We start from the raw sequence: 23,906 nt of genomic DNA, 5'->3' as shown, positions 1-23,906 counted from the left end.
AAGGCAAGCAAAGCCAAGGAAAATCTCTTGAGTTTTCTAACCATATGATGTCTCCAAAAAAACCCTTGTCATAAAGCTGTTGCCTGTAAAGATCTCTGCATGGGCCAATTCTTAAATTCCCCAGAATTCTTAGCCTAATTTGAGTGCTCTGCTCAAGTGCTACACTTCTGTTTAAGCTGCTGTCCTCCCCTACCTAGGGCCCAGGACAAAAACAGCTTTAGTTCCCTAACAAATACAGCTAAAAACATTTGTTTTGCTTTCCACACCATGTAATAGTATTTCAAGTAACATCATAAACACTTTCTAGAGACAGCCAGTGACGCTAAGACTTTGCAGGAAAAAAAACAACCCTTAAAGGCTCTTCCCTAGAAGAACAGAAATAAGAGAAAGGAAAACAAAGTAACAGCAATGGCAACTCTGTAAATCTGTTTTCCAATAATCGCAAAGTGTATTCTTACACACCTCTAATGTGTATAAGTAACTTGTAACGTGAAACCCATTTCATTAGCACGCTTTAGATAAAACAGTTGTATGTACGTAATTCTGCAGTTCAGAAGTCCAAGGTAAAAGGGAGTTGATTTGTCAAGCAAGAGTGCACACAATGGAGAAATTAATGAAAAAGCCTTGGTTTGTAGTTTCCTGCTACAACTACTAGCACTAATCACTAATTACTAATTAGTTAGTACAGACTTTTTCCTAAAGTTCTGAATTAAATATTAACAAGGTAGTAATTAAGTAATTCAAGGTCTGTTTGCTTTAGTATTTGCATTAGCATTAACTTTAGTATTGTAAATCCAAAATCTGACTCACTGATCTATAAACATCCTTCTAAATTAATCAGATATGTCCTTTGCTTTCCTTCTATTGAAGTTAAATTATTCTGGAACCCCTTTCTATGCATTAATGGTATCCAAAGTGTAACAGGTGGAAAGAGAAGGTAATGATGTAGTAAAATGCAGTAATTGTATGTAATGCATTATTTTCTAAAAGAACAAAACCATTATTGTCTCAAATTCTGCTTTTGAATATTCCTTTAGATTGCTTCTACTACAGACCAGCCTTTTCCCTACATGCCAGCAAGGTTTAAAAGAAATGCTACAGCCTGTAGTTAATCTGCTCCTGCAATGATCACCAATCAAGCATGGCTAATCATGACCCACTAACCAAATGAAGCAGAAGCTGGGTTGCACTTGTGTGTATTACTGTTAAATTACACCTGGGTAGGTTAATGTACAACACTAATGGGGCATTTTATTTCTTGTGTGGTGCAGCAGGAGTGTGCAGGCAATGGGCAGCTCCTCAAGGCAGTGAGGACCAGAGTCAGCACTAACCACCTCTGCAAGGGGCAAGAGGTTCAAGAGCTGTTTGGCTCGACCCTCACTGCCTCCCACTTAAAGTACCATCACGGTCTTGGCTGATCCAGAGTCCATGGATGGCTTCTGCACAGTTGAGTGACACAACTGGATTCCAGCAGACCCCAGGTCATTAATTCTGTTCCGAAATAATGCTGACTCCACTACTTCATGCATGAAAAATAGAGAAAAATCCACATAATTGCCGGTACAGAATCCAGCACGGCATCTCATGAATCTACCACTGAGAACATGCTCAAATATTTTTTATTACAACACATTAAGCTAAAATCAATAGATTCATTTACTGAAATGGATTTAGTACTTCAGCAAACCAAGGGAAAGTAACACTTTTTAAAAAGAAGTGACATTTCATTACAGCATTTGGTTGTAAACTCACTGGCAGAAATTTTCTGTATACCAATTAAACAGTAACTCACTGAAGTTAGTAACATAAAAAGCAATATTGTGTAGTTACAGTTCCCTTCCCAGTAAATGAAAACATCTACAGTTCTCAGCAATACAAATAAAGTCTCTGCACAACGGTTCTAACAATGCTGCCACATTTCTGATCTTTTCAAATATTTCTGAACTATTTTCCCCAAAGATATAATATGCTATTGTCTCTACAATCAACCTTTTTTCATTTGGAGAGAATCAGAAGTGGCATTTTGAAAACTTCAATTTGCTGAAATATAATAGCACCACTGTGTTCTGTTGTTCTTCACTTTTATTCTCACTTTATTCTAGAAAGATAAAACCACAGTGGCTTTACTACTGTCAAATAAAAAGTAAATGAATAATGGTTTTGTTGACTATTACATAACAAGATATTGCACCACTATTAGTCAATTGAGTTTTAATATATATTTCTCTCTCAAATGCGAAACTTCAGCAATACTATAATCATTCTGGAAGAGTGCCAAGGCAAGGTATATGTGACTCTTGCAATAAGAACTGTGAAACCAAATTTGATGAAGAAATAATTTATGTATTTTAGTGTAAAAGACACAAATAGAGAAACAAATTAACAATTCAAAAGGAAATAATCTTACCTGATTTACTGTTTATGTACAGCTTCATTTTCCCCTAGGATTACTGCTTTGTAGATATCAAGGACATTTTTTGAATTGTACAGGTGCTATTTATCATTTCCTTGAGTAGATCAGCATCCTTCTACTTTTACTAGTATGAAATCCCATGTTTTTCCCTACAGGCCAATCTTTCATGGGTTTAATCTAGTTTAGTTACATCTTCTTCCTTATTTGCTAACCTTCTCTAAGAGCCACCAACTTTTTTAAGCCCTAACAGACCCTTAACTTGCAGGACTTACCTGGTTTTGAAGGCTTCTATTATAGGATAGAAGTGGTGAAAAAATGGATATCTGAAAATCAATTACCAGTAGCTGAAGTGACAATTGAGCTACAGGACTTGTCTGTGGAGAATATTATACTGGAAAAATGCTAACTTCCAGTTAAAACAGCTGTACAATAAGAATGTGGTTTTACTCCAGCCTTTAATCTCATACTTAGAAAAGTCCAGAGAGAAAGGTAAGACAAGTATTTATGCCATTATATTAGTTACTTAAAATGCAGGAGCTAGTTTCTATATGTAATTCACAGAGAGACTAGCACCTCTAGAAAGTGATTTGAAAGATTTGGTGAGGCAACCATCAGGCACTTTTCTTAGAGGATCCCAGGCTCACCCTTGGATTCCACTGTTTTCCACCACCTATACAAGGAGCCTGCAGGGTCTATGGTGGCTGAAATTAGATCACATGACCTTCTTTATAGGTATTCTAATTAGACAGGATATTATCTACAACCCCGTTTCCTTTCAAGGCTGATATCCTGCATAATTATCTCATTTGGTATTTCTTCTACCTTCTGTGTTATTGTTTGCAATTCTATTCTTCTTCATTTATCTAAATTTAATCTGCATTTGCCTTTTACTAGCCCTAAACCAGCACAGTACCTCTCAATACAAAATTTTTGCCATCAACTGCTTTTTCTCCAATGTTATCAGGATCTGACATTTAAAATATTTCTCATTCATGATATTCACTATTCATTTTACATATACTATAAAGAAAGGTCTCAGAAACAATTTCCTAGTCAAAGAATTTCCCTATTATACCACCTCTCACCCTTTGCAACTTCAACGTCTTGATTTATTCATGAGTAATTTATTTTAAAGACATTATCATCTGCATTTCACAAAGGTACTACAAGTTCAAGCTCATTTATCAAGTTCAACCTCATTTGTTCAGTTCAGATTCAAAATAATTCACCTCTAAAAAGCCTAATAAATTTAGATACTCTCTGCCTATAAACTGTACAGTAACAATTTGCTTTCTTTTCCCCCCTCAAGCCTGATCTTGGCTGATGTTCTCATTCTTCAAAACAATAAACAACTAAGAAATGGTAAAAAATGCCTAAACCATCTTTTGTTGCCCCTTTCAATTAGAATTAATTTCTCATAGGGTCTGATATTTATAATTTTACTTAGAATCTACTTTTTTATTTATCCTTTCTCTTTGACTGTTATCCATCCCACTGCCTTTATTTCATTTGCCTCCACTACCAGCAAAAGTCTCTAATAGAAAATAAAAGATGAAGAACTTATTTCAAAAATCAGAACAGATTTATAAAGAACAGTTATGATCACAAACAGGGTATGAAATGAGTATTTTCTGATGGAAACAATAATGACATACAAATTTAGGACACTACTTTCTCTGAGAAGACAATTATCTACAATAAGTTACCTAAATTGCCTAAAACTCCTAGAAACTTGAGCACACTGCCATAACGTCTGAGTATTATATTCTAGTCAAAAGAAAATGCAAATGCAATCACATTTATGGAAACTAAGCGTGGGGATGTCTACATCAAAGGAAAAAACAGTCCCTACTGCCACTCACTCAAGCATAGGAGCTGGCCCCATAAACAGCTGCTGTCATCAAGGTATCCTCAATTATTCAGAACAAATTATACTCTCTATGTGCAGAGGCACACCCAAACCAGGTTTGACAATGCAGTTATAACAGAAGAACAGCTGCAGCAACAAATTACCATGTTCAAGAGCTTAAAATCATCATGGACAAATCATTCTCTCTGCCAGATGATTTTTGTAAAACATAAGAAAGCAAAACAAAAGATGCTGCCAACCCCAAATCACCCATGTATGGGAGCCAGAACACTCTCAAACACTGAAGCTTGTGAAATAACAATGTGACAAAGAGGACAAGGACAATAGCAAAGCACAACTTGCACTACAGCACAAGAAATCTGGCAGTTTTACAATGACCTGATCAGTTATTCCACTGTGACAAGTATGAAGGCTCAACGCAAAGCAGATGAGAAATATCTGCAATATCTCTGCTCATCTACTGCTAAAACAAACCCTTCATTTCCAGGATCTTTCTCAGCAATTTTTAGCTGGTAGTGAGCAATAACTTTATGGTTCAGAAAGAGAGCTTAAGCCTTTTATTTTGCCATCTTTTCAAAGTGGAAAATAAACTGTCTATTAATGTGTTATTATAATGAGACATAATCTGCATGTCCTAATGCTCACATTTATCACAGTATGTTTCCATACCACTGGCCACAGGAAAGCTACCGTAAGAGCAATCTGCTTGCCATTTTGAAAATCCAGTTTTCTGTTTGACTGTACCTCAGAATGGTATCTGTAGGGGGTCAATGGTAAATACTTGGAAAATTACCAGTAAAGTAAGAAAGCAAATGAATTCAAGAAGAAGGAATGCTGAGACAAAAAAAAAAAAAAAAAAAAAACAACAAAAAACCAACCAACCAACCAACCAACCAACAAAACAAACAAAAAACCTCCCACTGACCTCATTACTTATCAAACAAAAGGAAGTGGGAAACTCCAAATCAAACATCTCTAATGTGATATAAAAAATGGTTTTTGGCTTAATCTTGTGGGTAGTGACAAAAGTACCCCAACCAAAACCAGTGAAGAAGAAATTACTAATGGTCTCAGGGATTAGTTCTGGAGGCTTTTCCCAAGAGGCTTTTTCAAGGGTGTTGCTGCTGGAACAGGGGCCACAGACAAGACTGTAGGGGAAGGGAAGGTATGACTGTTAGATAGCCTGACTGTGACCTCCCAGCATATATGCAAGTCTTGTTTCCTCAGGTATCCTGTATTGTAATGCTGTTACACACCCTCTTCCCTTACTAATGCATCACTTACAAGCCATTTGACACATTTACAAAATCTCTTGGCTCATTTACATCCAGCAGCTACTCACAGGCAGCTCTTCTTCCAGCCCCTTACTCCTGAGCTTTGCTCCTAATCTAGCTACTGCTGCCACTTCCAATTTCTTTTCTTCTTTGCTATATTTCTTTTTAAATCAGTTATATGGCTCTGAACAATCTATAAACCTCTTGAGTTTTAGACACATTTCTAAGAACACCAGCTTCTCTCAGCTCCAGTTAGACTCACAAATTTTTAGATTAAGACAGAGATGCTTTATTTTCAACATATACCACATACTCCATTAAAAAATCCATACTGTCATTATGGGAAAACAGCTGCAGAATGACTTCAAAGTAAAACACCCATTTTTCTTCTTCTAAATAAACATTTTAGTGAAGAAAACACAGCATGTTCTTTGAAAGAGGACCATAGGATCTCTGGAATGTAATGCAATTCTACCTCTTAATGGAAAAAGGGTGCATCCTTTTGTATTTTTTTGTGTTATGAGAAAAAAAGACACTTTCAAGGTAAACATATAACAAGAAAGATCCCCAGATACTGAGAATGGAAGTACTGAAAGCCTTGTATAATGCAAGTTGTGGTCACAGCCATCAGAAAAGATAAGAAGGAAGAATTGACAGGAATACTGTATGCTGAAATTAATTAATGTATGCTATTCAATCAGTAACAGCGGAGGTTCACAAACATCCAACTCTAAAGTTTCCCAATAATATATCCTTATGAACTAGTTAAGTTTCACAGCAGTGACTGCTTATACTCCAAAGTGTCACAGAACCTGAAAAATTCAGGTCAGAAGGGACACCCAGCCAACACCCAATCCAGCCTCCTGATCTAGGCTGGGTAATTTCAAAGATGAGTCAGATTGCTCAGGGTCTCTTCCAGTTAAACTTTGAAAACCTCCACAGACAGAGGTTTTACAGTGTCTTCAGGAAACCTGCTGCTGTGCCCCACAACTTCAATGCAAATTTTTTCTTACATCCAACTGGAATTTTCCTGCTCGTCCTTTCCCAGGCACCTCTGAGAAGTGTCTGACTTTCCTTTATTCTGCAATCTCACTTCAGATGAAGGAGGATTGCAATGAGTGCCCCCTTTACCCCTCTCTCCTAAGCAAACCCTATTTCTTTAACCACTCCACACAGGCCATATGCTTTTCCCTTCACCATGACCCCCACAGAGGTCACTCCAGAGGGGTGGCTTCTCATGCCCCAGGGAGCCCAGAACTGTGCAGTTACCCCAGGCATCTCTCAGAAACACTTGAGCAGAGAACAGGGACCTTCCTTGACCTGCTGGCAATGCCCTGGCTAAGACAGCCCAAGGTGTGCTTAGCCTTTCCCAGTGCCACTGCACGTGGCTGGCTCAGCTCAGCTTGTGGCCACTGGGAGCTTCAGGTGCTGCTCTGCAGAGCTGCTGTGCAGCCACTCCAAGGCATCAGCTCACTCTGCCCCTGGTGCACAACTCAGAATTTGCTGCTACTGAACTTGTTGAGGTTCCTTTGTGAGCACTTGTTTTTCTAAGCTTTTTGAGAAACGAGGTATGATCATACTGATTTTGTATTGCTAAGATGCATTTGTAAGCTCAGGAAATGGAAGGCTTGAAAAAACTGCAATCTGTTCATTTTTACAATACTCATGAAAAGCACATGAAGGCTTTTTTTTCTCTACAGAGTTAATATAGAGGTGAATAAAAAACAACAAAAAATGCCCAATAAATTAAGATCTACAATCAATTAACTATTATTTTAACCTTTCCAGAAGACGTAATTCACCCCATGCTTGCCAAGAACAAACTTGGATTTATTTTCAAAAAACACTACTAGGAGCTGAAATAACAAAACCTGCCCACCCCCACCCCCCAAAAACCAAAAAATTCAACAAAAAACCTCAACAAAAATCATATTCCTAAACAAAAAACAATTATTCTATGTTTCTGGCAGCAACAAGAGAAAATTGCAGAGGTCATACTCCTAATTCTGTGGACTTCTATAGAACACTGCACGCTTTACAGAGAACAAATTTTTAAAATGAATTCATAGCTTTAATCATGACAAAAAGCAAAATGGGGCCTGATCCATCAGAAGACAGTGAATTTATAAATTATAGCTCATTAACATTTTGTTCTTAGGGGCAGCAATTGTGACAGCATACAGAATCAGTGCTTCAGTTTTTGCAGCGCTAATGCAGATTTTATAGTTATTCTCTTTCTGTTTACATCACCAGTTCTAAGGCTGGATTTTTTTAAAAGCATTTTATTTTTGCTCCTTAATATGTCTACAGAGAATAAATATGTCCACTGACTTTTACTGTAATATAAATGCAAATATATAATATATCAATATTTATTTCTATTATTGGTGTCTAACACTCTTAAGCAGGACTGAGAACTCTAATATTCCAGGATCTGTAGAAACACACAGGCAGTCAGGACCTCTTGCCCTTAAGTGAAGCAAATATGATTGAGAAAAGCTGCAACTAACAATGTCAAGATGTAGAGAAAGGAAAGGAAGAAATCAAGGGATAAAGAATTAAGTCATATGCTTTTTTCTTTCCTAATTAATTCTCAAAGTAGTAGTTCAAAAGTGCCTTTTTTTTTCAAAATGAGCTAAATTCTCTACCTTTAACAAACATATAATTTAGGAATGAGCAGTTGGTGATTTTTTGCTAGCACCTTACATTTTATAACTTGCAGTTTGTTCACTAAATTCTCCCTAGCACCTCCCCCACCTTTACAAGATATCAACTGTGTGGGTAGGGTAGAACCTCCCATGGATTCTGTTACTGCTCTCATGAACTCAGAATTCGGTTATTGAATATGTTCAGATTATTGTTTAGGACACAAAGAAAGGCATCTTGAGCTTGGGACAGAAGATTCCAAGATTTCTAAGTACTCTAGGTTCCACCAAGTTCACTCCAAGTCCTATGGTGTTCTCCTGACCACCTTGCTGCTGAAAATTATTAACTTTATCTTTAATGTAAAACCTTTCATCATTCCTGCAAAAGGCAAACACAGTCCACAACCCTATGCCAGGTAACTTTTCATGTATCTCAGAGAACCCTGAAAAAAAAATAGATGCTGAATTTGACCCAGTACTGTGGAATGATGTGGAAATAGTGCAGAAGAAAGGAAGGAGTGGAAAAGGACAGGTTCAGACTGCAGAAGGCATTATCTCAGTATTGTACGACTTCCCATGAGTTGGAAGTGCACTGACCCATACAGACTTCCCACAAGACTGTACATTGTCATTGTACCAATAAACATTAGGACAAAATCCTAAATTCCCACTATAATGAGAAATTTATTTTGAAATATTATCTCTCCATCAGCCCTATTTTTTTAAGTTCTGGTGCTAAAACTGTTTCCATGTGTTGACTTCTGTATGACACACAAGTTATAGATGGTTACCACAAAAGACAGAATAATAAAAACAAAGAGAAGGATTTCCTTTCACAGTTTCTCAACAGCCCGATACTAGCATTTCCAACGATGCCCAGTACAGCTTCTAGAAGAAGCAAGTAGCAAGAGGATATCAAAATCCTGCTGTAGCATCCCACAACACTCTATAAAATGTAAGAGCCACCCACCAGTTCTCTTGGAAGACTGTTAACAATAATAAGTATATATAATTAATGTTGATTACTTTGTCCTAAAGATGCAGTTTGAACTTCAGTAGAGGCAGATTATACAGCTTTATCCTCATCCTGTGTGTTTTAATTTAGAGTGACTCTTTAATGAAATGTAGGGACTCAGATTACCTGGATTTATCTTCTTCTTTCACAATCACTAAATCATGTAATTATCACATTCCTTCTCAAAACTGTCAAGGTATTTTCAAGGTATTTGTTCCTAGTGGAGGTTGGATCCAGATCTGTAGTTCTGAAAGCATTCTTCAGCTTTCAGAACAAAATTATTTCTGTCCAGGATAACACATTTGCTGTCCTATTACTTTCCTAGCTAAAAATAATTTTCTCATGTTTTTCTTCCCCTCACTGTCCATGTTAACTCTGGTAATAAGAAGATGAAACAATCCTTCTCTGACACTACCTTGCTAAGCTAACGAAGGTTACAGCTATTTGTCTTTAATTTGACAGGCCCCTGTTCAAGCCAGTGATGTCTCTTTCAGTTTGAAATTACTTGTCTTCAATGTCAACAACCAGAACCAAACACTTAGAGATAAATCAGCACTTCTGTTTTCTCAGGAACACCTCACTTCAGAGATTCTAGGGCTGTACCATCTTCAAGCTGAAGACATGATTTCCCTAGGTCATATTCTATAGCATTTTACATCACATAAAACACAGTTACAGCACAAAACAGTAAGAAGGGGAGATAGACTATAGAAACAAAATTCAGGGTATGACTTGACCATGATAAATGAGAAGTTCTTTTGCTTTACTATTTGCTCTAGTAGTGAACACAAAAATCTCTGTGATTATGTATGAACGTCCAGTAAGCAAAGCATCAAAAAATTAAGACAGCAACGAACCCTTAGTGGCTGTCAACAGGCTCAAAGGGAAAACTTTTAAACATTTTTTGCTAAAAAACTTTACAGACCACACTGCTACTATGGGGCTGTGTCTGGACAGCAACCGATTGCGTGGTGAAAGTTGGACTAATTCTCTCTCTACATTTGGAGTGGTCTGAAGACCTGTACCCTAAACAAGGGTATCCCAAGCTTTGGGATCACTCATTGGTAGTAGAAGCCATTATCACTCAGGGAAGAAAAACATGCTAGCTTCAGTTGAGAAATCAGCAGCTTATCCTACCTTAAAAAATAACCTCTTGAGAGCAATGAGACCATAAATTAATTCCTTTTCCATCTTCTTCAGGAAAGGACTGTCTGGTAAATTGTGGCCAATCATTTCAGTAATCAGCTACAGAGGTTTCACATTGCTGAAGGAGTCATGAATTATGTCTGACCTGGTTCTCAGACATCAGTTCATCCTGGGTGTTTGGACAAAGGTAAAGCAGCTATGTTCATGAGGTTTCAGCTCATGTTTTAGCTCATGGGAACATTACAGTAAATTATCTGAGGTGCTGAGCTGTTGCCTGCAGATCTTAAAGTAAAGGTATATGGATTTGTATCTGAAGAGTCTACAGGTTCTGATTTGATATGATCAAATGTCCGGTTCGGCTGTCTGTCTCTGCCCGGACACGGGTAGGGTGGTTCTGGGGCAGCCCGCGTTTCAAAGGACGAGTCTGGACTCTTCAGTTTTTCGATCTTCAGATTGTTTATTATTTCTTATCTACAAAATTTTCTGTCTGCCCAACAGAGGTCTGACCTGCAAGGCAGCCAAAGGCACTCTGACTGCCCACGGGGCGGTCGTGTCTTTTAAAAACTACGTATATCATATTCACCTTTATTTCCCAATACCTTTCACCCATATTAGCAAGTGCACCTTCACCATGAACCAATCCCCAAGTGCCAACATCACCACAGAAAATGGATGACAAGAAGAAGAAAGAAGAAGGACGAGACACGCCCTGATCCCTCCATCTTGTCTCCATAACCCCCCTGTACCAAAAACCCTAAAATCTATATTTCACCCTGTAAATGTGTCTTTTTTACACCCTTCACTCCCAAGTGATTCTCATGTCCTCAAACTGCTGTCACTTCCGTAGATGGATCAAAATCAGGCCACCAAACACTCCTGGCAACATTCCAGGATTTCCGAGACCCCCAAGGGTTCTCTCAGTAACTCTGGACATCCGGAGTGATGTGCTGAGTTCCCACAATCAAAGAAATTATTTTGGGGTGATTACCTGCTGCAAGGCCTCTCTCTGGCAGAACTTTATAATGCTTTATCATGTTTTAAGGTAAAAGTGTATTTGCTGAGGAAAAATGAGGCAGTTGGACAAATAATAGCTTAGAACCAAACTACAATTCTGTGGTGTACGTGATCAGCTTAGCTGTCTCAGCAATCAGCAACACTGTTCTCAAGTTTAATAAAATTACAGATTAGGGCTATTGACGTGCAGGTCAGAGCAGAGATCTTGATTCCTTGCTAGTCCTTGACAGCAAGACTGCTCTAACTACAGCAGCAAATTCCCCAGAAGCAAACTTAAAACTCAGAATCTTTCCACTGGGATCCTATCATAAAAAACATAATACAACACATTATTATTATTTTCAAAATATTCTTTTCAATATAACTGTCCTCATATTCTATCAAATCGAACAATTCTATTTTGAATAAAGTAGTAGTTACTATGAAACTTTTAATAACTACTTTTAAAATACTAAAAATAAAGCAGTAGTAATTAATCTTTATTTAAATGGTAATTTAATGTGCTAAGAAAGCCAAAAAATGAAACTAGTCATTAGCTCATAGTAAAGACTGCCAGAAGCCTCATGACTTATTAATAATGGAGAACACAGTGTACTGAACCATTTCCACTAACCCCAGAAGCTACTAGGAACTGAACCGCAAAAACTGACAATCCTAATACATTGATCAAGCAGTATGATTTTCTTTATAGATATAATTACTGCATATAGTGTAGCTAAGTTTTCATTGTAATCTACATTGATCAACTCTCAAGTTTAAAAACAACGTGTCATAAAACCCCAGTAACATCCCGTTCCATTGGGCAATTATTATGTATACTGAGACAATAGATTTAGTTACTTCTATTAAACACAAAATTTCTATGATAAAGTTTTTGCTTTAACAGCATCCCTGTTAGCAAAAAAATACTAACAATATTTAGGGAAAAAATATAAAAGAAATATAAAAAGAAAGCTTGCCAGTTAATTCCAGCTGATGACAATACTTTACCTTCTTGATCAAGATTATCACTTACAGAAACCTTTTTCATTTCATCAAATTTTCAAGAGGTGTTTAATAAATAAGAAAACCACTGGTCCTAAACCACTTAAGATCCAAAGAAAGCTGCAAATCATTGCATTGCTCCAGACATCTTTGAAAGAAAGCAGAAGTGACAGTAACCACCACTATTACTACTACTAACATAGCTTAAATGGGAGAAGATACTGAAAGCCAACATCTATGGTGAAACTATTCTACAATACTATTGAATGGACATTAGAATTAAACAATAATTTAGAATAATTTTATTTAGAAACAAAATTCAATTTTTAAAAGTAACTAGCCTCTATTAAATTGATTCCTTCAATATACCCTTAAAGAACGTTCCCCTGGGAAAAAAAAATTAGAAGCCATTACCATAGCAGAATTTTGAAATAATTAATTGTCTCATAAGCTAACTGAAACAGCCATCATTTATACAAGTCACTGAACTTACTGAAACTCACTAAATATAACCCAGAACAAGAGCAACCACAAACACTGTGCAAAATTTTAAATGTTCTATCATAAACTCTGTTCAAAATAGCGACATAAAAAATCTCGCAATACCTATGAACTAGCAGATTATTAGAAGAGTTAAGTTCCAGGCTGATCCCTCTAGCCAGGAAAACTCTTTTCCCCCATTTCTTCTATCCATCTGCTACCAGATGCAAGATTCAAAAGCTCCAGGAGTGAATGATTCACATTTCTCTTGCATAATGAAGTACAGATATCCAACACCTATCAAGCACAACTACTGATACCACTGAAAGCAAGTTGAGGAGGAAGACCAGGTAATTTCAGTTAATCTTATCAGTTCAGCTATGTCTCAGAAACATTATAAATATTAATATATATTAATGAATTATTGATATAAGAAAGAAAGACATAGAAAAATCATCCTAGAAGAGACATTACTATTTCAAACTCTTTTCCCAGAATCGCCATCTACAGTTCTTCATCATCAAAGACATTGTTGCAATTATCTCCTGCACAGTTTTGGAAAGTCAAACGTGTTTTGCTTTTGGGAAGGGATACTTTGATAAGGAGTTTTTTTTTTTGCAGTTTTGTAAATGCATATAAACTGAAACATGGATATATGAGCACTATACATGACTAGTATATATGAGTTTATATGTTACTATGAGTATTTCAAAGACCTGGTAACAGTCTGACTTGTCCAACTGAAAGTGCACTAAAATGCACTGGAAGTACTGCTGTCTAATAATGGTCCACTTTGAGTAATAAATCTACACTGGCAGAGGACTGTAGTGGTTTGGGGCATTCTTTAATGCATATATTTGGCAAAAAATGCTGTGTCTTAATAGAATACGTAATACTTGGGATGTTTGCAAATGAACATGAGTGGGTAATTTATATAACAAGAGGGACCAATCTATCACACAGTGTGTAAAAGCATATTTGAACTAAAAGGTTATAGAAACTCTGCCTTATATATATTCAAGGACCATACATAGCTCCCTGGTCTTTTAACTGATAGGATCATTAGCAACAGCATATTAAATACCTGAAGAAGTGCTGGGGGCAGAATGAAAGAAACCTGTGTGAACAGTTATGAAAGACCATTGTACATCTCCAGAGTACATAAACTTCTTTTTGCACCACAAACTCTCAGTGTGAGTTATTACTCCCTTTTTCTTTTTTTGCTGTTGAAGATCTCTATAAAGGTGTGACACCATCACTCTATACCAGTTCCTCCTGTTGCCATGCAGCAAAAATCAATCAAGAATCTCAAGCAATCAGAGAGGAGTTTCAATTTCAAAAGCTTTTTGTCTTTGTTAACTACATGCCATTTCCCAGTTGAAGGTAATAATAATCCACAGCAATCAGCTCACCACTGCAGCATTGCTTTTAGCACCAGAAGCAAAGCAAAGCAAAGCAAAGCAAAGCAAAGCAAAGCAAAGCAAAGCAAAGCAACAGTGTGCAAACATACACCCATATATATCCCTATAGCTCCAAATAAGTTCTATTTTATAGAGTGCATCTTGTGGAATTCACTTATTCAAACTTATCATTGTAATCTCCAGTAATTAAGTGGAAAATAGGCTTTGTTTTTTGAAGGCAGCAACTGAAATTTATTTCGATTATGCACTTAACCTGTTCTGTGGCAAATGCAACACTTAGGATGAGACTACACGAGTGATATATTACCAGAAAGTCCACTATTAACTTACTCTTATTTTGAGTAAGTTAATAGTACATGGGACCAAGCACGGTCCCATGTAAAAAGAACTGCAGACACAAAAGAAAACGCTATTGTGCCCATATCTTCAACACTATGCCATCCCCTATTCTAAAAAGAACAACAATAGAAATACAGAAGGGTATGTAAAATACAAAATTGATCAGAGACACAGATAGGATTTCAGGAGCAACTCAATAGATTAAGTTCCTGTGGTCTGGAGGATGCAAGATTGGGTAACGTGGAGGGGAAGACAAAGATCAGGAATAGAGAATGGCTGCTCATCACTTCTCTTGACATAAGGGCTAGGTTGAACCAAAAAGAATAATTTGGCAATAGATTTAAAAGATATAAACTAATACCTTAACTCACAATGATAGTATGGCTTCATATGTTGAAAATTTAGGGGAAAATCCCTCAAGCACACTGAGGGAGGGAAGTCCAGGTGAGTCTATTAGGCACCAGGATGCAGGTACCACTTCCAGCAGAGAAGATGCTGCATGCAAATTGCAGGAAGCTGTCAGCATGCTTAGTCTTTGTCCTGTTAGTGCCCTCTTTCCCTAAGCATCTGCAAGTGGCCTGCAGCTGGATCCTGTACAGCATCTGTGCAGCTCTCCTGTGAGCACAAGGGTCTCTCCTTGGCACAAAGTATTATGAGGGGTACCACTGCTGACTGCAAGCAGCAGAAAACAAATGGGGTATTCACCTCTTCTCTCTCACTTCCACCCAGGGGACTTAAACTTTTCCCAGCCATGGGACAAAACCCCCATTTTGTTACTTAATATTCTTATAAGTGGCTGGAGCAGGCAGAAACAGATCCCCATTTAGAACAGGAGAACAGTCAACTCTTATAAAGCTTTTAAAGAAGCACTGGGCTGAAGAGGTATCAACAAAAGTATACAAAGTTATTTTTGAAGAAACTTCTAACAAGCTGTTTCATGCAAGTAACATTTTAATTGTTTGGTTATTAGCCAAACTGAATAATACACATGTAGGAACTGGGGAGATGAGTGAAAGGGAAATAGGAAGATGAAAAGCATGCATTTCTTATTTTAAAATAATTTTAATATAGTACCAAGGTTTAAATTGTAAAATGTATTTGCTAGATACAGTTGGGAATACCGTTTAGTAACATAATTAGGGATGGCAAGGGAACACATCTGAGTTTTCAAAATTAAGTTTCATTTTGATGTAAAATAAAAATGAGGGTTTTAAAATTCTGAAGCACAAGCATATGCACATGATGGAGGGAACAGTGCAGCCAAGAGTGCAGAATATGTAATAATTACAGGTATCATCAAAGTCATGGGAACACTTCAGCAAAAACAGATACCACATTTTCACATTGCAGTGTAATGACTGACATGCTAATGCCTCCATCTCTTTGTTCTAATGAAAATATCAATGACACTCATCACAATCAGTCCATATATACTTGTAGAACATTTTTGTTTGCAAGGACATGGCAATAACTAATTAGCAACTGGCAATTAGAAACATGAAGCTATTATAGTTCCTCTGAAGAAAAAGAAACAATAAGTCATAAAAGGCAAATTATTTTCCAGCAATTGTATGAGTCTTTCATAATAAATCTAATAATACTGGGAAAACAATCTGTCCTTTTTACTGCAGTGTCTTCCCTGTCAAGGATCACTTAAAGAACTACAGGGCTTCAAAAGCAGCTTTGCTTTGAAATGTCTCTGACAAGAAAACCTTCTGGTAATTAAACCAGAGTCAAAATTAATCAGAAGATGATTGGAAACACTAAACTTCTTTGACAAGTTAAGAGCACAGATTAAACCAAAAGCAAATCCAGAATATGGTAAACATAAACAAAGCAGCACTATTTCCCATTGTTTTTCCTGAAGCTATATTGATAACTTGAAGTCCTGAAGTTCTCTAAATCATACAGAAATGAAATAATTGAAATAGCCCCCTCCCCCCCCAGCTTATTAATCATACCTTAATTTGTGCAAAAGGTCTGTCAAAGTTTCCAACATAAAGAAGACCAACATTCTGGGTGAGTAGCCTAAAAAATGAAAAGAATCTTTTAAGATATCACTTTACATCTGTAAATTTTCTCTGCATCTGCAGTAATTGTTACCAAACCCTAGCAGGGCACCAATCTTCATCACAATAGCAAGAGCTACCCTTGCAAATCTGGTTACGCAATTCTGTGTGAGCTACTATAAAAAAGGAAAATGTGCATTAAAGATGCGTGCACACCAGTAATTCATGTTTATGTTGCAAACAGATCTTCAACAAAATCACTTCATAGGCTTCTTTGTGATGGATGCCACTCAGTAATGTGGGAAAATGGCAGGTATGTGCTTTTTCTTTTTATTAGAGACCATAAGAGACAAAGGGAGAGCAAGAGAAAAGAATTATAAACACACATTCAGAGCAGGAAGCCCAAGAGTTAAAACAGATTAGGGCACATAAAAGCATGCACAGTAATACAAAAATGATATCACTACAAGAAGAGAAATATCAGAGAATCTCTGTAACATTGCCTAATGGTTTGCCAAATAAAAAGAGCCCCAGATACAGCTTGTGCTTGCTGTTCTCTTCAAGTCTTAATAAAATTGTTGCATACACCACCAAGATCCAGAGGGACAGCTGGATAAGTTGTCTCAAATGCCTGTTCGTACTTCTGGAAAAGTGTTTGATTTCTGCAGATACTGTGCAAGTCAATGTTATCAGTACATAAACTCCAAATTCCAGAGGAGCATTAGGGCACTGCTGTTACAAACTGGCTGACAAGAACATCACTGGCCAGCAAAAAGGGCAGGAAAGCACTGTTCTGTTCTGACTGCATAATTACAATGTTCCTCTTGCTAAGCAAAGGCCCAGCAATCATTCCCTCCATTTTAAAGCCCCATAAGCATTGCACTGAAATACAGGTTCTTCATAATAATAAGAACTTTTTTGATTACAAACCCTGGAAAGAGTTTCTGTTTTGATTAAAAGGGACATTGAAAACCATCATACTCCTCAGTAGCCCCAAGTTTTCATTAAGTGCTTGCTATTTTATATTTTCTTTCAATTTTACATCCCATTCCCTCTAGCAATAAGGCCTCACAAAGGAACTAAATTAAATAGTGAGAAATAAGTATAAATCTAGGCATCAGTCAGCTTAAGTAAGCAATGACACTGAGGTGTCTCTTTCTTACATTATTAAGCATACATAAATATATATATATATATATACATACACACGCACACATATATACACACTTATAATTAATACTGAGGGGTTTTTTTTAATAACTAAGGCACCTATCATTTTCAACTCATTTCTCACCATTGCCAGGCCTGTTTTCACAAACAAAAGAGAACAGCAACTTAGATGGCAATAAATAATTTTGAGCCCACAGAATGTACATACCTTAGTATGACCTTGATTCCTCCCAGTTCTGACAACAATATGATATATATGACTTTAAACTGGTTCACCAACAGTGGGAATTGGTGGAACTCAGCAAAATTACAAAGTCAAAAGATTCATGCACATAAAACAGTTAAGTAAGAAGAAGTGTTGAACTATCACTCTTCAAAAACCTTTCTGTAATTAGATATGGTATATAAAAGTTCCCAGTGCACTGACAGAAATACCCCATAAAAGAAAAGACCAGTAAGGATCAGACCACATCAGCCACAGTACAGATAGGCAAGTGGATTCCTCCCTTTCCCTATCAGTGTGCCAGTCTCCATCAGGAAGACTTGTATTGTTAGGCAATGGTTTAGCAATGGTACAATATGTAAGTCAGGATAAGCATATTGAAGTCATTTTCAGTCACAGTAAGTCAAATTTATTCAGAACTCAGGTGTCTGGAACTGGAAAATCCAGCATATTGAGCTAACTTTCTCCTAGAGCTATAAAGCAAAATCAGAAAATATTTAATGGTTTTCTAAATGGAAAGAAACATATGGGAAGTAATCAGCAAAGGGTACAAAGAGGCTACAAAAAGAATTCAAGGTAGGACATCATATTTCAGAGAGAGGCACCTTAAAGCAACAACTGCACACAATTATCATAAGACAGAAAAGATAGTCCACTAGCTGTTTTTCTAGTAAGGGACCTTAAAAAAGAGAGGACATTCAGTGTGATAATTCCCATGTGGTTATTCTTCACGTTTTCTTTATCAGATAAAAATGCAGGACTATTAAAAATCGAAGGCTTTAGGATTGCTTTAATTGGAAGTAACAAACATCCAGAGAACTTTAAGACTGGTCTTTCCAGGAGACTGCCCAGCTGTCTACACAGTTTTAAGATGCTATCACTGATGTATGCTCCAAATGAACTGCAAGACTTGGCTTCCTTAATAAGATTGATATTGACACAGTACAAGCTGATTACTATTCATTCATCTTTCACTGCCTCTGCTAAAAAGTCATTTACTTACAACTTTTTATTTGTACTCACATGGCACTTCAAAAAGCAATGTTAATGCAATGTTAGGAAAATGTTTAGAAGATATTTGTAGCTCTCCCTTAAATAAGAGGTTGCACTCTGTATTTCTCTAGTTTACACATTCCTATTGAGTTCTGGAGTTCAAAATTATATCACCAACACATAAACAGTTTCCATTTAAGAACTCAAGAAGGTTGAAATGAGCACCCCAATATGAAATATCCATGCTTTATGCCCCTAAATGGTTTGAGCAATTAAAGAAATACCAAATCTCATCACTAGTCTAAGCTCTTTTACTCTGGGTGTTTCTTATGAGCATAATCTCTCTATTTCAGAGGTTGAGCTCACACAGAAGAGCCTGGAGAAGTAAGCAGGCTGTGACAGGAGGCACCACTGAGGCTCTGAATAAGCCAAGCTAGTGCAAGAGTGTTACCATCTCCACAGCAGCCACCCGTGGCAGCACCAAAAAGTCATGTGCCATTGAGGAAGTGGGCAACAGAGAGGAGTATGTGCCAAACTCCATCTCACCCAGAGAAACTCAGCACAACTGACCTCTAAATGACACTTAGATGTATCTCCCACCAGTCAGAAAGTTCAAACTATGCATAGCTGGTTTTGGAGTTCTTTACCACAATACCAGAGTGTACTTTTAAGTACCTAAAATTAACTTTCTATCATAAACATTAATGTGTCTAAATCGATACAGATATTCTTGCCTAATACTCTCAACTAATTACCCTTTGCCTTTAAAGGCTTCCCAATGGTAAGCAGGGTTGGCATGGAAGCACTTATATGCCACAGCTGTCTTTTAAATGTCACTCTATTTCTTACTTAGTTTAACAATTGCAGTTCTGCTCTTAAAACACCATCAGCAGTACTCAAAACCAAACCCTGACGAAAGTTGGACATCACTTGTAATCGGCTAAAATCGATACCAGGCGATGAAACAGTGATGACAGTTTCACAGCACAATTATTACCTTTGAATGTCACTTCAAATAACTACCTTAAAATTATGAGAAACAATCATCAGAAATATGAATGGTTACTGGCACTTCAACATATATTAATTTTTATTTAAGAATATGTAGCAAAATACAAAGTTGCCTAGCTTACAGACTGTCATATATTTTATTTGTGGTCTCTTCCATTCAATACATTATCCATACAATTCCCATTTTTTTCTGTACATTGAAGAAAAGAAACATGACTCCAAGAAACAGTAGTTCTTTAAGATGTGCTGTCCATGTTACACAACACTCCATGCTTTCCTCTCCTATACACCCAATTGAGCAGAGCTCTAGCCCAATATGCCTGTTAGGGCTGCAGAGTTATATTTCAATGCAAACTATATAAATACCCCAAAAGTGTCAGGACATACCATTTCAGAGTTTTGACAATATAATATCAAGGTCTTGAAGACCCTTCCAGTACCAAGAAAATGCTGTTAGATAGTTATCACTAAACTTCCCTAGATTTGGTCTTTCCTGGGATATAGACTCACCCAATGTTTTCAAAATCCAAGCTGCAGGAGCCAGGTACTGCTGTTTGTGAAGGAAGCTGAACATAGGAGTAGGTAGGCATGGTCAGGCTAGGTGATCCAAAAAAAGTGTGGTGGCAACAGTGACAGTGGTTAATGCAAACACAGGACAGGACTAAGAACTTGGGTAAAAAGAAACTTAGAGTAAGACACTGTTGGGACAGCAGGGGATGTAGAACACAAGGGATGAGAAAGGTATAAAGGAGTGAAAAAGCAGCCCTCTGGGTTGGAAAGTACTGGGGTAGAGCTCTGGGCTGGAGACCAAAGGATTAGAGAAGGGGAGCAGCATAAACTGATTTACCAGAGAGTTCATCCTCCCTGAGCACAGCTGACCTTGTCTGGGGGCTGGGACATTGCCAGGACCATTGCCTCCTTCCTATTGCCTTTGGCCATGGGAAGCAGACTGACCCTTGGCTGTGGACTTTATGAAGGCAGCACGTTTCAAAGAAGCCTGATCATTTCCTCTTCTCCATACACAGTCTGTTCCTGCTAACTTACTAACACATGATAAGATGAAGGTGAATTACCCTTTCAGTATCTAAAGGGGAAGGACAATAACAAAGCTAGAGAGAAACTTTTTACAAGGGCCTGTCGTGATAGGACATGGGGAAATGGCTTTAAACTGAAACAAGGCAGATTTAGATTAGGTATTAGGAAGAAATTCTTTCCTGTGGAGGTAGTGAGACACTGGAACAGAGAAGCAATTCATCCCTGGAAGTGTTCAAGACTAGGGTGGATAGGGTTTTGAGCCACCTGGTCTAGTGGGTGGTGTCCCTAACCATGGCAGGCAGTTAGAACTTTATGATCTTGAAGGTTCCTTTCAACCCAAACCATTCTGTGATTTCAAGATAATACTGACAAAAATTCAGGAACTGCTCACCAAGCCACCAATGCTCCAGCCATTAAGTAGTATTTTGTGAAGGAAGACAAGCAGGTGCCAAAGAGTTCCTTCATATTTTTTTGGGAGGTGTACCTTGAGGACACCACTACAGCTTGATCTGTACCCCAAATGCCCATCCCTTCCAACTCAAAAGCTGCCTTGAAAATCCACTCAAGTTATCAAAGAGGACCTCCCAAACTAGAGCTGAACACATTAACTTCTGAGTGGTTCATACACAAATCAGCAGTGAGTTTCCCTCTAGGCTACCTAGCGCTGCTCTGCAGATTATGGAAGGAGGCTTCCAAAAAGGAGCAGAGCATAAGGAGCACATGCTTCCATAAAGGAGCAGAGAAATAAAGGTGCAGGGAGGAGCCAGAGCCAGGAGCCTCCACCTGTCACAGGAGCAAGTTACTCCAAATTAGCTGAACACGGTAATTTGCTCCTATGCAAGGCAGCAGCTCCTGCGCTTGCTCTGGTGGGTGCAAGACTGGTGACACATTGTGCAGGGACACAGACAGATCTGCAGCTCTTGCCAAGAGCACAGGGGTCAGAGAGGCTGGAAAAGCAGGGAGCATGGAGTGAAAAACACAGTGTGTGCAGCAGGAGGGCTGAAAAGAGGTAATTGGCACTGGAAAGGTGGAATGCATGGAAGGAAAATGATGACCAATGAACAAACATATGGCTTGGGGTGTCTGGTTTCTCAGGAAGAAAACTGCCCTGCAACAGGCAGTGGTGGGCACAGAGCTACCCACAGCAATGCTTCAGTTACTCATTACCCCTAGGGAAAGAGAGCATTCAACTTCTTTACATTTCAACAAAAGTGCTCACAAAATCCCAGAACTGGTGACAATTTATCAAATAATGTCTTGCAGGATTTTATTAGGCAATCGTAAAATTTAACTTAACAAACATTATGTTTGAAGAGTAGGTCATTGCTCCACATAAGTCAAGCAGTTTGATACTTTATTTCTGATTTATGCTTGATGGTTTGCCTGTTTCACCAGCCACCAGAGCACCTGACCTAGATGAGTTTCATTCTAGATAAATTTGTGTTTGTTTTTAGGAGCTTGGTAAGTGCTATAGCCTGCCACCAAAGTTTTGTTGAATGTAATAAAACTTCACTGTTGCATTTTATAATCACAAAGGTATTTGAGGGCATGCAAAACTGCAGTAACTTCCAAAACTCATCTTGATACTGTGCGTGTCTGTCTCTGCTTGTAATGACAACATGGATGGAAATGACTGCTTTCTGCAAAGGATGAGAGGCAGCTTCTGCTGTGGTCTGTCCTCTTACCTGAAAGAAGTCTCTCCAGATCAGACAGGTTTTTTTCTGGTTTATACAAACAGTGGATTGATACCTGAAACATCCTTGGTGTCTGCCTGGAGGGATCTCACTCTATCAGAAATGATTAAAGAGGAATTCCACTGATGAGATGATGAGATAAAGGGATTAAAACACATAGACTACTTCCACTTTACAGGCTGAAGCAGCAAAAAGCAGCTACACTGGCACTGGGAACTGATGTAACAACTTCATCCTTTTTATGCTGTGGGCAGATTTTCACTCTTCACAGAGGTTGCTAGTGAAAAGATTTCAATCCTGAGAAGACGTGTGCCAAAACTGGAATAGTTGTGAAGCAAAATGGAAAGAAAAAATATCCTGACACCCAGATGGGTTATTGATCTTTCTGCACATCTGCATCTTTATTGCTAAGACCACCTCAGTGTACACATCCATGGTTGATTAGGGCCAAAAATGCAACACACCCTGTTTTGAATATAAATTGGAAAGTCAGAATAAAATTTTAGGAAAATCTATGTCACCACACTCACAGTCTAAATTCCCATATTTACAATAGCTATATAATGGGGATTAATATTAGTTATGCATCATTTGTGTGATAAGCATATACAAATACTATACTGATATGCTCTGTATGTGCTTTTAACTGTCTCTGAAAATCAGTCTGGATGCATTTGCACATTTTGGGCAGACATGACTGATAGAAGTCATGAACACAGATGAACAGCAGCCCTGACAACAGAAGTAACACCACTGTAAGTTAAGTAACTGTACTTTCAAACACTGCTTGAATGTTCTTCATGTGTAGCTTTGAGGATATAGGTACCTTTCATACATAACTTCACACATTTTGTATTCAATTGTACAAAGAAGTTATTCCACTATGTCATTATTGCATATGATGACCCGAAAGCACATGATGACAAATAAAGCACTATGACACAGCAGAAAGGACACCATAACCATGTGATGAAGCTGATGTCCTTTCACAAGCATGATAAATATTCTGCCTTTATTCTGTGTTCACTTAAACTGGGAGGGGAAACTGCACTGTGCTGCAATATCATAACCATAGAAAGAAAAGCTGCTTCCTAAGGAGTTTCTTGAAGAATCACTTAAATTCTATTACAGTGACATTCCAATTATACTTTGCTTCTTGCTTATGATAAT

At 37.7% G+C, this 23,906-nt stretch overlaps 1 protein-coding gene across 1 annotated transcript in view; it reads right to left on the bottom strand.

Annotated features, from left to right (window-relative positions):
- RNGTT (RNA guanylyltransferase and 5'-phosphatase) overlaps nucleotides 1–23,906 on the bottom strand; it is a 171,868-nt gene that overhangs the window by 18,589 nt on the left and 129,373 nt on the right. The window contains exon 14 of the mRNA XM_071443118.1: nucleotides 16,563–16,629. Coding sequence (XP_071299219.1) covers nucleotides 16,563–16,629 — 67 coding nt within the window. The remainder of the gene's footprint in view (nucleotides 1–16,562; nucleotides 16,630–23,906) is intronic.

This window comes from Agelaius tricolor, unplaced genomic scaffold, assembly GCF_023055355.1.
Source record: "Agelaius tricolor isolate 1412-34295 unplaced genomic scaffold, bAgeTri1.0.p SCAF_1, whole genome shotgun sequence".
In the NCBI taxonomy this organism is placed as follows: Eukaryota; Metazoa; Chordata; class Aves; order Passeriformes; family Icteridae; genus Agelaius; species Agelaius tricolor.
Note: the sequence above shows the minus strand (reverse complement) of the source record. Positions and strands in the feature narration are given on the sequence as shown.